We start from the raw sequence: 15,870 nt of genomic DNA on the forward strand, positions 1-15,870 counted from the left end.
TGAACAGCTGTGAATTATAAATCTTTTCCTCTAGCCTCAGTAAAACCTGTCAAAAGTCTTGCAGTATTAATTGCAAGAACATATCCTTAGGAGATAAGTAAGGGTCTTGTCAGGGAGACTTTCACCAATTAGTGATCCCAGGACGGTCCACAGTGCGCGTACCTGGCCACCCGACTGTTGACTGTGTGACCTGCCATTCACGCCACAGCTCACGAATCACGTAGGGCCTGTGGCCTCGAAGGGGCCCAAGACCCCGAAGCTTCCTTCTGCTGCTGTCATGTCCTCGGCAGGTCAGCTGCTCATCCTCTGTGGCTAAAACGTACCTGTGAGGTGACTGGACGCTGGACACTGGTGTTTGCTGTAAATACGGCTGTATTCCCAGTTCTGCATCCTCTCCCAGAGCTGCAACAGCCTGGGGCCGGGTGAGTCTGAGTGAGGAGGGGAACTCAAAACCCACTCTGTGACCATCAACTAAAGCAGCACAGTGCTCCGTCTCTACACAGCTCGATTACCAGAAATAATAACGAACTTACTATCACACCGTCAGGTAACACAAGGATACAAAAGTGATCTTTTAAACACTCGTGCTAGAAGTTCACTTTACAGGGCTGTGGCCCACTTAGTGATCGTTTCAGGCCCTCTGCCACCAATCGGTCGTAGCAAGTAAGTGGCCGTAAGGAAGGAAGTCACACAAGCACTTGCAAGATTGTAATTAGAAAAAAGTGTTTTTAAAAATACTGAGCAGAATTATACTTGACAGGGCAAACATGTAGCCGTTGAAATTAACTTAATCAGACTTCCCAGTTTGTTTTTTAAGTTTGTTCCATTCTACAGAGCATAAATATTAAATGCTTTAAAAATACCCTTCATTCGAAATACATTAAATATAAAACACACAGTTCAAACACAAAACAATGCATTATGGGCTCATGAATACATTTATAAAACACAGTAATGAAAAGTTAACAGCTTCAAATAAGTGGATAATACCATCCAAAGGCTTGCCCAACAAATGACATTTTAAATAGAGGAAGGAAAAAGCACAAGCAATGTCAACTAGTGTTATTCTCCCGGTAGTACTGCATGAGATTAAAAAACAAATTTTCAAATTCTAGTAGTGGTATTAAAATTAAGTTACTTTCTAATCTGGATTAAAAATAGCATAAAGTCTTTAAAGTACTTAAGTTATTAGAAAAGTTTGACTTTCCAGTTGGCAATGTGACCTTTAAAATATGCCAAGAGTGCAAATCACAAGTAACAACATGTAGCCCATAATGTCACACACTTCTTATCACAAATCTGGTGCCATGCTGGCTGGTACACACGAGACTGACCTCCATGGCTCACGACAAATGTACAAAACTGTGATTCTTCTAAGAATCTCAACACAAAGTCTAAGAACAAACACGTTCAACAACAACAACTAACCTGTGGCTTGTGTTTCCTTTTTTAAAAAAACAAGCAAACAAAAATAAACAAGACAAAAAACAATAAAACAGTATAAATCAGATTTGTAATCTCCTAAGTGAAAATTCGGTTTTGAAAGTGCTGTAGCCAAATTCATCTTCTCTTTCAGCTGAAAGGGTGAAGCACAATGGCCACAACTTTGTTACAGACTAAAATCCAACAGGTAATTCCAACACCACCTAAAAATAAAGAAATTCAACATGAGAGCATGCCAGGAGTTCCGCCCACATTTCCTGCCTCTGCTACCTTTGACTTCTAGGAAATAGAGCACTTCAGTCCTTTTGGGGTAGTGTTGGGCTAACACCAAGTTTGTGCTTCCTAGGTTCAAACTGATCACTTTCTTTTTTTTGGCTGCTCTGGGTCTTCGTTGCTGCACGCAGGCTTTCTCTAGTTGCGACGAGCGGGGGCTACTCTCTTGTTGCGGCACGCGGGCTTCTCATTGCGGTGGCTTCTCTTGTTGCGGAGCACGGGCTCTAGGTGCACATGGGCTTCAGTAGTTGTGGCTCTCAGGCTCTAGAGCGTGGGCTCAGTAGTTGTGGCTCTCAGGCTCTAGAGCGCAGGCTCAGTAGTTGTGGCGCACGGGCTTAGCTGCTCCGTGGCATGTGGGATCCTCCCGGGCCAGGGCTCGAACCCGTGTCCCCTGCATTGGCAGGCAGATTCTTAACCACTGCACCACCAGGGAAGCCCGCAGACTTTATACTGATTCACAGAGCTGCCTTCTTTACTAAGCAGGAACTACTCAAAACAACAAACAATGATTTGAATTTATCTTTCCTGCCAGAGGGATGTGCATCATTTTTTATGATATTAATAGACTGTAAGACCACCCTGTCAGATGATCTGTTTTTCCCTTCCCACCAAAGCATTATAAGCACGGAGGAATGTTTACCCACACCTTTCTTGCCCCACTGATGCTGAGAGACAGGAAGAGAGGCCACAAGATGCCCGGAAGGGTGGCCTCTGGCTCCTCGGCTCAGCAACACTGAGAGCCACCAGCTACAACAATCCTGACTGGGTCTGGGAAGAGGGAGGGGGAGGGGAAGGAAGGGGCCTGGCTAAATTGGAAATCTTTGACACGGTCATCCCTTTGACTTAGCAATTCACCTCCAGCATGATCACAAATCACAACTAAAGACTGGCTGACCAGGATGTGTACTGCAGCATCATCTCTACAGCAAAAACTGGGGACTTAAATAAATATCCTTTAACAGGGCAATTAGTAAATTATGACACATCCAAATGAAGAACAGCTATTCAAAATTCCTTAATAAAGAAATTTATTAAGCTGCCCTCTCAGCGCAGCCAGCAGCACGTCCGTCTCTACTCTGAAGAAATTTACTGATGTGGGAAAAGGCTTACATAATAAGAGGGGTAAAAAATTGTATGCGCCAGATAACCTTAACCATACAAAAATAAATAGAAAAAAAGACTGGAAAAAACATACCACAATGTTAAGAGGGGTTCTCCACAGCTACTGAGTCTTTTTTAAAGGTTTTTCTTATATTTCTAATCACTCTACGATGACATGTACTAATTTTAACACCCAAAAGAAATTCTTTCAGAAGTCAAAGAATGGCTGATAGCAGGAAATGCTGCAGAGGGGCTAAGCATAGCGTGAATTGAAAAGGAGTCACAGAATTTGGGAACCAGAGGTGGTGTTTCAGTAAACGGGGTATCAGACCCCAGGTACTGGGCTTGGATCACGGAGGCAGGCTTGGGTTGAACTGTAGCCCTGCAACTTCACATTTCGGTGACACTGGACAAGTAAGTTCTCTAGACGTCAGCTCCTTTGCTGCAAGCCCTGTGTGAGGCGGAGACGCAGAGCTCTCACTGTGGGCGGCAGGCTGAGCTCAGCTGACCGAACTTCCCGCCACACGCCCCTAGGTCAGCCTGACCACGCTCTCCCACCGCGTCTGCCAGTGCCCGCGTACCTGCCACTCCAGTGGGAAATGCTACCAGGCGGTCTAGTGGAGTTATCCACCTACTCGGCACCACGGCCACAGGGACAGAGTAGTACGTCCAGATGAGTGTGACCATCAGGGCAGCCTGCAAAGACACAGCTGGTGAGTGGAAACATCCCGCCAGGCACACAACCGATCACCACGGAAGACGAGGAAACACGGAAACAAACCAAGGAAACTCTCCAAATCGGTGACCTCAAACCCTACCCATCCAGTCCTCAGAGCCAGCAGATATATACACACTATCAAATTAGCTGATAGAGTATCCAAGGTCTCCCCCAGCATAAGTGTTCTTTCCTCACTGAGCACCTCCTCTAAGCAGCCAGCTTACGCTAACTACACCTCATCAGTGACAAAAGTGATCTCACGCCTCTCAGATCCTTGAAAAGCTGGCTACCGCTCTCACCCACACACCCAAGTGCAGAGGTGAGCCCTCTGTGAGGTTACGTGGCGGGACGAGAAGCGCTGCCTGCCCTCCCCTCCCTTCCCAGCAGTGCTCGGGCAGCTGTCTTCCATCCCCTTCGTGGCCTTGAACGTGCCACTCGAGCGAGAGGACCTCAAAGAGCGCGGCTTGCTCAGCTCCTCTCCCTGTGAAACCGCTCTCGCACCCCAGTGACAACGCCTCAGGATCAATGTCCTCAAACAAACCCAAACAACCTGGGCTTTGGGGGCCTGGGCGCAAATCTTTTCCCCCAGGAAAGATCACACGTAGGACTGAAACTCGGAGACCATTTAAAGCAGCCACTAAGTGTGCGAGCGGCACTTCCACACCCTCGGCTGAAGGAAGCAGCAGCAAATGCAACAAGTAAACATCCCCCAGGTAAGAAAGTTGGGAATCAAAGGTCTTGGACTGAGGTGAGAATGACGTGTTCCCTGCCTGAGAGCAGACATCTACACGTTACCTACACGCCTGCACACCAGGTGACAAGCAACGGCCACAGTCACTGACCACCTTAGAAAATACAGTATCTAAATATCCAGTCACTGACCACCTTAGAAAATACAATGTCTAAATAAGCTCTCTCACTCCATACACCCCCAGGCTCCCAACACTGCACTGAAACAAAGGCAAAATGAAAACTCCAGAGAAGCGCATCTGCTAAAAAATCCCAACATTTAACAACTCTAAAAGACAAAGGCTAAAAGAGACTAAGAGAAACAAAGGCTTCCCTTTAGTCTAACATAGAAATTCACAGAGTGTTCAGTTACACGCTAGCAGGACCACACAGCACAGCAGCTGAAAGTGGAAAAGCCTGAATTCCCAGGCCCGGATTCTGGGCCACATGGTTCTGGAGGACAGTCCGTTACCAACTTCAATGACCCCAGGTGACAGAATAGGACACTTACTTGCAATATGTAGAAAGCAACGCTTATAACCCATTTTATCTTGGCCAACTGAGCTGTCCGTGCTTTCACTGAAAGGAAAAACAGGATGAAATGGTATCAGTCCTAAAAGAAAATGAAGGAGATATTCAAGCACACAGAAATGTTATTTCTTCTCACAAACTATTTTTTAACTATGTATGTAACACCTGCTCAATATACTCAGAAAAGGGAGTTCCCTGATGGTCCAGTGGTTGGGACTCTGCGCTCTCACTGCCGAGGGCCTGGGTTTGATCCCTGGTCGGGGAACTAGGATTGCACAAGCTGCGCAGCACAGCCACAAAGCAAACAAACAAAATACACACACACACACACACACACACACACACACACACACACTTAGAAAATATAAAATAGAATTTCTTAGAAGTCACCCACTGTGCCGTTATTTAAAATAGAATTACCCACAGATTATGAGATTTGAAACTTTAACTTTAAAAACTCTTAAAGCTATTCATCTAAATCAGAGATTCTTTTACGAGGCACTTACCAACGGGACTACCTTTTTCTTCCTGGATTTCCCAGACCACACAGCACACTAATCCGTAAGTGGGAGTCAGGTTTGTCTCAGGCCTGGGCAGGCCCCTCTGCCATGTTTTACTAGCCACGCACTCTCTCAGCACACAAGCTGACCTCCTATCCATCAGAGGAGACTGTTAGGAACGGTGGCAAACAAAAAGCTGAGTAAGACCTGATCCCCAGCCTGAGGTCTACACTTGGATAAGGACACTGCTGCGCATTTTTTAGAGCATTCACAAAGGCTCCTGGGAATCCACCATGAGACTTTTCTAGGCTTCTCTCAGAAAAGTGTTGAATTTGAAAATGTCAACCTACGGAGAATGAAGAAAATCAAAGATGTTAGAGGCTTCTGTGTGGTTGCGTGTTTTTGTTTTTGGTTCTTTTTTTTTTTTTTTTTTCCATGACTCTCGGCTTGCGGGATCTTAGTTCCCGGACCAGGGATCGAACCCGGGCCCACAGCAGTGAAAGTGCCGAGTCCTAACAACTAGACCGCAAGGGAAGTCCCCAGGCTTCTGTGTTTAGAAAGCAAAGGTTCACCAGCAAATAAGGAGAAATTAACAATTATTATTACTGGGTCTCTTCTAGACAACTTAAAAGTCTCTGTCAGCATCAGAACCTCAAAGGTCAAAGCACACGTGCGGTGCCTCTTTCTATAAAGATTTCTCTATTAATCAGCTCGTACGAAGCTTCCCACGCTACACAAGAACAGTACCGTGAGTCTTGAGCTTATCAGTCATCTTGTTGATCTTCCTCTCCAGCCTGGCGTATCTGGCAAACTCGTCCATCATGCTGACGGTGGACAGCTCCTGCTTCATGCCCTGGATCTCTGCTCGCATCTGTGACTCCTGCTTCACGTCCTTCTGCAGCACCCTGGACATCTGGTGGAGGTGGCAGCCGGGATCAGCCTTCTCCCCCACCCCCTTCCCTATCTGCTTGCTGCCTCCTGCAGCTGGGCACGCTGCCCTTTACCCCCAAGGCCAGGCTCTGCTGCCTGGTCCCGGTCCTGCTGCCCCCGACCACAGAAACAAAAACTCCCCCCACCCCTGCCCCGTGAGTCTTTATTCAATTACGTTTTTCCTTCTGCAGATATGCCCACGGACTGCTACAGCACAAATGTATGTATCCTTCACTTTTACTGCAAAATTGTGATTACAGGATGAAAACTGATTCCATCCCCAGAGCTTCATTCAGGTGACAAGGACCGTGCACGCCCCTCATTCCTGTAGAATTCTGTGTTAAATTGGGTGGGCCGAGCAAGAGGGGTGCCGGCGGTCAGGGATGAAGCGGTGGCGGGGGAAGAGGGCATTCCCGCAGAGGGGCTGCCTGGCGTGAGAGTCGGGGTCCCACAGCAGGAGGGGCACACGTGACAAGAGGAGGTGGTGGTGGAGGCCGAGGGCGAGTTACAAAGGATTGTGCAAGTCACGGAGACCTACTGAGGATACTGTGAGCCAGTTTTCTCACTGTGAGAAAAGGGAGTGAGAAACGTGCATCGGGAGAGAACCAGAATGAATCCCGTGGGACTGGATGAGAACTGGAGGCACAGGTGTGACCTCGTGGTTTTCCATAGATACACAGACAGATGAAATAACAGACGTAAATGTTTGTGAAGAGGAGCCTCTGACAGCCAGACCCCACGTGGGACACGACCGGCCCAGGCGCCCTCCCGGCTGCCCGGACAGTGGAGGGGACCCAAGTGTGAGGGCACCTGCCCGCACCGTCCCCAGACGCCCCCCCACAGACACACACACCGGCCAGGACACCGCCAGCGGCCCGGGCTACACATGCAGTGGCTGCCAGGTAGCGCCCAACAACCCACCAGGACAGGTGAAGGTCCCAGGAGAGCGAGGGGAGAGCAAGGGGACCACACTCGCACCAGCGCGGGGAGGTCCACGGGCGACCTCGTGGGGGAGTGAGAATTCCTCAGGGACTGACCCGGAGCGATGAGTGTACCTCCCCAAATCAACACCCACAGTACCTGGTGAGATGCAAAGAGAACACAGCATCCTTTATGTGACATCCTCGCCAAACGCTGGACAAAGATGTCCACAGGAGGCCACTGTGCAAAGTCACTGCCCTGCGACATTCGGAAATGTCATCCTCGCAATTCAAGGAAAAACCAAGACTCCTTCTAGACTGAAGAGACACGACAAGTATGTGCTACACATGGTGCTGACTGGGGTCCTTCTGCTACAAAGGACGTCACTGGGACGAGGAAACCCTGAACGGGACAGGAGGATTGTACCTGACAGCTGTACTGCGGGCAAGGCCACTGTTTATACACTAAAGTACTGGGGAAAGAGGGCACTCGGGTTGACAACTTACTTTCAAATGGTTCAGGAAACAAAACCAGTTCTTTCTAATGAATGTATAACTTTTTTTGCACGTTTGTGTTTGTTTCACATTCTTAAAAATATATTAATAAAGATACATTAATAAACTATATTAATATATTTCCCTGTACTGGTACATAGCTGGTGCACAATAAATCAGTCTGTTCCTCTAGCCCCCAATCCCCCCTGCCTGGTGCACAGTAGGGTGACTCTTCAGTTCGAGCTGGCCAAGGACATACACTCTAGCCTGATCCACCCTAGAGCAGAAAACAGGAATGCACCAAATTATCTTTAAAAACCACAGTATCATCTTAAAGAGCAAGGAGTTCATAGATGCTGCTTAAACTTTGTAAATCAAGAAACAGGGGCAGGGACTTCCCTGGCGATCCAGTGGTTAAGACTCTGCGCTTCCATTGCAGGGGGCGTGGGTTCGATCCCTGGTCCGGGAACTAAGATTCCCGAATGCCATGTGAAACAGTGAGGCACAGCCAAAACTTCAAATAAAGGTGTATTTTTTTAAAATTTGATTGAAAAAAAAACAGGTGCAGGGTGGGGAAAGGACTTTCAGAGGTGATGGAGATATTCTTTACCTTGATTGTTTCGGTGGTTACCCTGATTAAGTGTGCCAAAACTCATCAAACTACCCATGTACAAGAAGTGAATTTCACTGAATGCAAATTACACATCAATAAACCTGACTTTTAAAACTAGGATTTAGGGCTTCCCTGGTGGCGCAGTGGTTGAGAGTCCGCCTGCCGATGCAGGGGACACGGGTTCGTGCCCCGGTCCGGGAAGATCCCACATGCCACAGAGCGGCTGGGCCTGTGAGCCATGGCCGCTGAGCCTGCGCGTCCAGAGCCTGTGCTCCGCAACAGGAGAGGCCACAACAGTGAGAGGCCCGCATACCGCAAAAAAAAAAAAAGCAACTAGGATTTTAAAAGAAATAGAGGGGGAGACTTCCCTGGTGGCGCAGTGGCTAAGAATTTGCCTGCCAATGCAGGCAACACAGGTTCGAGCCCTGGTCCAGGAAGATCCCACATGCCGCAGAGCAACGAAGCCCATGTGCCATAACTACTGAGCCTGCGCTCTAGGGCCCGCGAGCCACAACTACTGAGCCCATGAACCACAACTACCAAAGCCCACGCGCCTAGAGCCCATGCTCCGCAAAAAGAGAAGCCACCACATGAGAAGCCCTTGCACAGCAACAAAGACCCAACACAGCCAAAAAGAAATTAAAAAAAAAAAAAAGAAATCGAGGGGCAAACACACAGCATTATAGAGAATGCAGGCTGTGCTCCACAGATTTTTTTAATCGAAGGCTTGTAGCAACCCTGCATCAACCAAGTTTATTGGCACCATTTTTCCAACGGTATTTGCTCATTTCACGTCTCTGTGTTACATTCTGGTAGTTCTCATAATATTTCAAACTTTTTTATTATTGTTATATTTGTTATGGTGTTCTTTGATTAGTGATTTTCTTTTTTTTTTTTTTTTTAGGCCACACCACGGGGCTTGCGGGATCTTAGTTCCTGGACCAGGGATCGAATCCCAGCCCTCAGCGGTGAAACGGCAGAGTCCTAACCACTGGATCAGCAGGGTATTCCCTGATTAGTGATCTGTGATGTTACTACTACAACTCACTGAAGGCTCAGATGATGGTTAGCATTTTTTAGCAATGAACAATTTTTTAATTAAGGCACGTACACTTTTTTTACACAATGCTATGCTACTGCACACTTTAAATAGACTCTAGTGTAAACATAACATTTTTATGCACTGGGAAGCCAGAAATTGCATGTGACTCACTTTATTTCGATATTCACTTTATTGCAGTAGCCTGGAACCAAACCTGCAATATTTCCGAGGTACGCTGTACATAAAACAATTAAAAGCTGGAAAGGCCAAAAATGGTTACTCAGGAGTGGAAAGTGAGTGAGGGCAGGAGAATAAACTTGAGGGGAACTGAAGAGATTTGTGGTTAAAATTAGGAAATGCAGCGCTTGAAGAAAAAATGAATATATTACATCTACAAGTACAAAAAAAGAAAATTTGGAAGTGTTTAAGTTTGCAAATAGGTACCAACATTAATCCAAGACCTCCTTACAAATAACTGTTAAAATATACTAGAATTATGAATTGAAATGTAAGATTTGAGGAGATTTGAATTTTTTAAATGTTCTTAATATTAATTTTTTTAAATATTTATTTATTTGGCTGCGCCGGGTCTTAGTTGCAGCATGTGGGATCCAGTTCCCCAACCAGGGATCGAACCTGGGCCCCGTACACTGGGAGCACGGAGCCCTAGCCACTAGACCACCAGGTAAGTCCCAATATTAATTTTTAAAACATAAACATCTGGGGCTTCCCTGGTGGCACAGTGGTTAAGAATCCACCTGCCAATGCAGGGGACACAGGTTTGAGCCCTGGTCCGGGAAGATCCCACATGCCACGGAGCAACTAAGCCCGTGCGCCACAACTACTGAGCCTGCACTCAAGAGTCCGCGAGCCACAACTACTGAGCCAGCACACCACAACTACTGAGCCCGCGCGCTTAGAGCCCATGCTCCGCAACAAGAGGAGCCACCAGAATGAGAAGCCCGCGCACGCAACGAAGACCCAAAGCAGCCATAAATAAATAAATAAATAAATAAAATTTTAAAAATATATATCTTAAGTCTTTTTTTTTTAAATTTCTATCAGGTTTTTAATTTGTTTTTTTGGGCTGCATTGGGTCTTCGTTGCTGCATGCGCACTTTCTCTAGTTGCGGCGAGTGGGGGCCACTCTTCCTTGCAGGGTGCGGGCTTCTCATTGCGGTGGCTTCTTCTGTTGCGGAGCACGGGCTCTAGGCGCGCAGGCTTCAGTAGTCTCTTAACCACTGTGCCATCAGGGAAGTCCTCTGAAGTTTTTATGTACTCAAAGGTGTATTAAATCTCCCACTTGACAGAAGCTGATAAACTGTGTAGGGTATGGTTTTTCAAAGACCTGGAGATGGGTCCACAAGTAATTCTAAAGCAGAAAAGAAAATAAGTTTTTAAAGATCAGTGAGGGAATTCCCCAGCGGTCCAGTGGTTAGGGCTTGGCACTTTCACTGCCTGCTGCCCAGGATCAAATCCTGGTCAGGGAACTGAGATCCCGCAAGCCATCGATCAATAAACAAACAAACAAACAAACAAACTTTGCTTATCATAAAAAAAAAAAATCCGGTGGGAGAATCTGGAGAGAAAACAAGGGCAGAACCAATCCTTTGCTTCTCTTGTCCCCAGACGCTGGCCCTCTGCCTGTGTGAGATCACAGTGTCCTCCTCAGTCACCCTCTGATCCTGTCCAAGTTGGACACTCCCTCTGCCAACAAAATGCCAGGATTTGCAGTGGCACTGGGGTTGTTCAAATCCTCACTCCCCCACTCAATGGCTGGCAACTCTGGACCAGTCCCATCTGAAAATCGTGCCCGATGACATTTACAGCCCAAAGGCTCCTCCCTCCCGGAACACAGCAGGCATCCCTGGGAATGGCGGCTCAGGCGTGTCCCTAACACCGCAGGGAGACCCCTCACCCCGGGAAGAGCCCAAGGCCCAGAACAATCCCACATGCCCCTCAGCTAGGACCAGCCAAGTCGGGCCCACTCCTCGCGGCCCTGGTCCCCGGCACGGGGGAGTCCGCATCCGCCAGGACACACCTGCTCGTGCGCACTCAATCCCCGTCGCCACCTCTGTCACCTCCTCAAACAGCACTTGGGGCTCATGCTGGTCCACAGCAACAACTCACTAGGTGACCGTGCTCCCTGGAAACGGGGAGGGTCTTAGCAAGGCCCGCAGCGGCAGGTCCTGCAGTGTCCACCCCTCACCTTAGTGGCCCAGGCCCCTAGACAGAAAAGGGAAGCGGCCACTTTTTAGAGCAGCAAGTTAAGTGATTTTGAAGTTGTCAAACACAAAAGTGGCGGCCAGTCCCACACACCAAGTCCCAGAGGACAGCCTGCGCTGCACCCATGCTCAAGGTCTGCAAAGCAGGGGGTCTGTGAGGAAGAGGCTCCTGGCGCCTGAGCACCGCACGCGGCTCTCGGGGACCCGCAGGCAGCCCTCCAGCGCATAGGTCCTGGGGCGCCTGCGCAGGGCACGCGACTCGCCCGGACCCTCACCCCTCCCTCCACCACACCAGTCCTAGGGCGCCCGCGCAGTGCACGCATCTCTCCACGACCCGCAGGCCGCCCTCCAGCGCATCGGCCCTGGCACGCCTGCGCAAGGCACATGGCTAACTAGGAGCTCCCCCCGCCCTCGGCCACGTCAGTCCTGGGGGGCCCGGGGCGCCTGTACAGCACGGCTCCAGCCACGGAGGGGGGGCGCTCCGCAGGGTGGTCTTTGTCCCCTCTGCCTCTGCCTTTGGCTGTGCTGGATCGCAAATGCGTCCTGTGGCTGGAAAGGAAACATGAAAGAACTCGCAGGAAAATTCTAACCAAGTCAACGCAGAGGATTGGGCGTCCTTATCCAGGCACCCAGCCCCCACCCCAGCATTTGGCTGAGGTCCCATCCCAGGACCTTGCAGCACTCTGCTGGGAGAGGACTTCTTGAACTTGAGAGACTTCCTCAAGAGCCTCTCCTGCCTAAGGGGAAGGCGCGCCCCTTCCCTGCTCTGGCTGAAGAGAAGAAGCCTCGGAAACCCTGGACGGAGGGCTACAGTCTGAGGTGCAGGGAGCGTGGCCCGTTCCCAGTCAAACTGATCCTCCCTGGAGTCTTTCCCCCGTGCATCCTCAGATCAGCGCCTGTGATGGGGCAGCCTCTAACGGTCGAGAAGCAGCAGCATTTTACCCTACACGGGACCAGCGCGTTCCTTACAGTTTTTCACTGACCCTCAACACAAACCAGATCTCTTTATTACTTTTCCCTGTTTGAACACCAGCAACTGTACTCTGCTAGGATAATGTTATCCTTCTGAACCTGGCTAACAATTCTGACAGTGTTACAACCAAGGGAAAACGGGTCTAAGAAGGCTGACTGGTCGGAGGTTAGAGAGGTTACACAGCCGGTAGGATGCAGCAAAGGACGTGACACAGGTCCAAGAACAAACCCTGTGCTCATTCACCTGAACGACAAACAGCCACCCTGATAAGGCACAAACCTCGTGCATGTGTAGACTGCAGCAGTAACTTTTTATGAGAGCGTGCTAGCTGCAGGGCACAGGTTTGGTGAGAGCTTGGTGAAGGAGCCAGAGGTGATGACAGCTCTTACTTACAGCCACTGCCGTATTCCAAACAGTCTCCTCCTTCCCCCTCAGCTTATGAGAAAAGAGGAGCAATTCACAGAGGAATACAAAACCAACACAGCCTCTTTCAGCAACTGAGGTTAGTTTTGTGTGTGGTTCCAATGTAAGGTGAAATGAGATGGGGTACATAGGAAGAATCAAAGTGATACTGCAAGTAAGATGGGCAGGCAACCCACCGAATGGGAGAAGATGTTTGCAAATCATGTATCTGATAAGGAGCTAATATCCAGACTATATAAAGAACTCCTAACTTAACCACAAAAACGCAGCCACTCACATTTGATGTGGGCCTCCAGAGAGTGCTCTTCCCCTAGGGACAGCTCCTGCAGCCCCATTAGAAAAGGGGCCACAGACCTGAATAGACTGTTTTTCAAAGATATACAGATGGCCAATAAGCAAATGAAATGTTCAACATCACTAATCATTAGGAAAATGCAAATCAAAACCACAAAGAGAAGCCACTTTGCATCTATTAGGATGGCTATTATCCAGAAAGGAAAAATAATAACTAAAAATAACAAGTGTTAGACAATGTAGAGAAAATGGAACACTTGTGCATTGCTGGTGAGAATTTACATGATGCAGCCGCTGTGGAAAACAGTACAGCAGTTTCTCAAAAAAATTAAAAACAGAATTACCATATGATCCAGCAATTCCACTTCTGGGTATTTACCCAAAAGAACTGAAAGCAGAGATTTGAATAAACACTTGTACACGAATGTTCTAGCAGCATTATTCACAATGGTCAAAAGGCAAAAACAATCCAAATGTCCATCAAAAGATGAATGAACAAACAAAATGTGATATATACATACAGTGGAATATTATTCAGCCTTATAAAGGACGGAAATCCTAACACAGGCTGCAACTGGGATGAACCCTAAGGACATTATGCTGAGTGAAATAAGCCAGACATAAAAGGACAAATATTATATGATTTCACTTATATGAGGTGCCTAGAATAGTCAGATTCATAGAGACGGAAAGTAAAATGGTGGTTGCCAGGGACTGGGGGAAGGGGCATGTGGATAAAGCCCCATGTTTACTCGGGACAGAGCCTCAGTTTAGGAAGCTGCAGTTCTGGAGACAAAGCGTGATGAACAGTTGCACAACAATGTGAATATACTCAACGCCACTGAACTATATACCTAAAAATGGTTAAAACGGTAAATTTTGTTATGTATATTTTACCACAATTTTTTAAAAATAAGAAAAAAGAAGAGTGGGCTGGAGCCTACTCTTCAAGGGTCTTTTATGCAATGCTGAGTACTTCGGACACCATCTTAAAGACAAGGAAGCATCAGGAAAGATTCCCAACGGGGGATGGGATTAAGAGAGAATTGGCTCAGGACAACTTGGGTGATAAGGTCCTAGAATAGAGTTTTACACAAAACAGGCACCCAATGGATACCAGTAGAGTAGAACAAAAAGAATTAGAAACCCTGTCTAGCCTTATATACCCCCCCACCACCACCAATTTGTACCAGGAGAAAAAAGCAGAACTGAGTTCCCAGGACACTGGTACAGTGTGTGCACCCCATCTTTGAGTCTCGGCCTAAGTCAGACAGCCCCTCACTCCCACTGTCGGCCTACAGAGGGCGCCCTTCCGAGGAGAACAGCTCCTCACCTTCTCCACACGCACCTCCCATCAAACATGCCACCCAACCCCCTATTCACGCTCCAACAAGCAGAGGGGCAGACCTCGGAGAATCACACACCAAGGATCAAACCTCCACCCCAGCAATCACTAGCTGGATGTCTTAGGACAACTACTAGACTCTGAGTCAAACACACCTCCTCTGGGAGGTACAGGAAGATGGCATTGACGGTCACAGCAACCGTGGCGACTGGACACGAGGAAATTACTCATGACGGACAAAACGCCCCGCAGAGAGTGCTCCCAAGTGCCCGTCGCTCCTCTGGGTACGGGAAACATCACAGAGCACTGGGATTCTAAGTCTACACTGTCTCCAACCCCTCCCGCCCCAAGAATGGGGGCCCCTGCATCCTGAGACCCGTCCCCAGGGACCCTGCACAGCTGCACTGCACGCGAGAAGGCGAGACTTCCCGGAGCCCCGGACGCCCTGCTGCAGGCACTGGCCCTCCCCACGCCCCCACCCCAGCAGCTTGAGGCTGCTCGACGCCCCCAGGAACCAGAGAATAGCGGAAATGACTGCGGCTGGCAGGAGGGCACTGAGAACTCCAGACCGCTGCCACGCGAGAACGTGGCCAAGCGTTATCAGGCATTTCTTTTTTTCTCCCCAAGAATCCAGAAAACCGGATATGGGGGTAAAGCGTTGCGACTTGACGCCAGCAACTCACTCAAAAACATCTTAAAACACAGAACAGCCCAACCAAGACGCCTCTGCGGGCCGAATCCGGCCGTCGGGCGGCCAGTTTGAGACCACTGTGTCTACAGCACGCTGGGGCGGCGACCCCACCGACCCCTGGAAGGCCAGATAGCCACTTACGAAGGAGGAGAAGGACGGGAGGAGGATCCTGAGTACATTGCACCCAAACACGAAGCTGAGCACCAGCAGCCAAGCCCAGCGGTCGGCCTCGGCCGCGCTCATCTCGGAGGCTCACGGCGGCGCCAGCTCGGCTAAAACAGCTCCACCTGGGACCAAGCCGGAGGCCGCGCATGCGCAGTGAGCCCAGCGGCCCGCAGAGGGGCGCCGCCGCGCCTGCGCACTGCGCCGCACTCGGGGAGGCGGGGCCGTCTTTTGCTCCGGGCTCTGGTTAACGCCCGCCTTGCCCTTGGCCTTCCCGGCTTCCGTAGACTTCTCGCACCCGCCCCACCACCTCGCGGAACCTGTTTTCTAGATTCGGCCTCCACCATGTCTCTGGTTTTGTTGTATCTGCAAACCACTTGTGTGATTATGTAATTAATACTTGCTTTAAACTGACTCACCTTTATTCCTAAATAAATGTATTTTTAAATAAACCTTTCCGTA

The 15,870-nt window shown here is 48.9% G+C and overlaps 1 protein-coding gene across 1 annotated transcript; it reads right to left on the bottom strand.

Annotated features, from left to right (window-relative positions):
- Positions 1 to 1,572: 1,572 nt before the first annotated feature.
- Positions 1,573 to 15,489, bottom strand: GET1 (guided entry of tail-anchored proteins factor 1). The gene is made up of 5 exons (XM_007470474.1): positions 15,388 to 15,489; positions 6,043 to 6,208; positions 4,776 to 4,843; positions 3,399 to 3,513; positions 1,573 to 1,646 (listed from the first exon to the last, which is right to left on the bottom strand). The coding sequence occupies exons 1-5, from the start codon at positions 15,487 to 15,489 to the stop codon at positions 1,573 to 1,575; spliced, it is 525 nt and encodes a 174-aa protein (XP_007470536.1).
- Positions 15,490 to 15,870: the final 381 nt, after the last annotated feature.

This window comes from Lipotes vexillifer, unplaced genomic scaffold (genome assembly GCF_000442215.2).
Source record: "Lipotes vexillifer unplaced genomic scaffold, Lipotes_vexillifer_v1.1 scaffold402, whole genome shotgun sequence".
In the NCBI taxonomy this organism is placed as follows: Eukaryota; Metazoa; Chordata; class Mammalia; order Artiodactyla; family Lipotidae; genus Lipotes; species Lipotes vexillifer.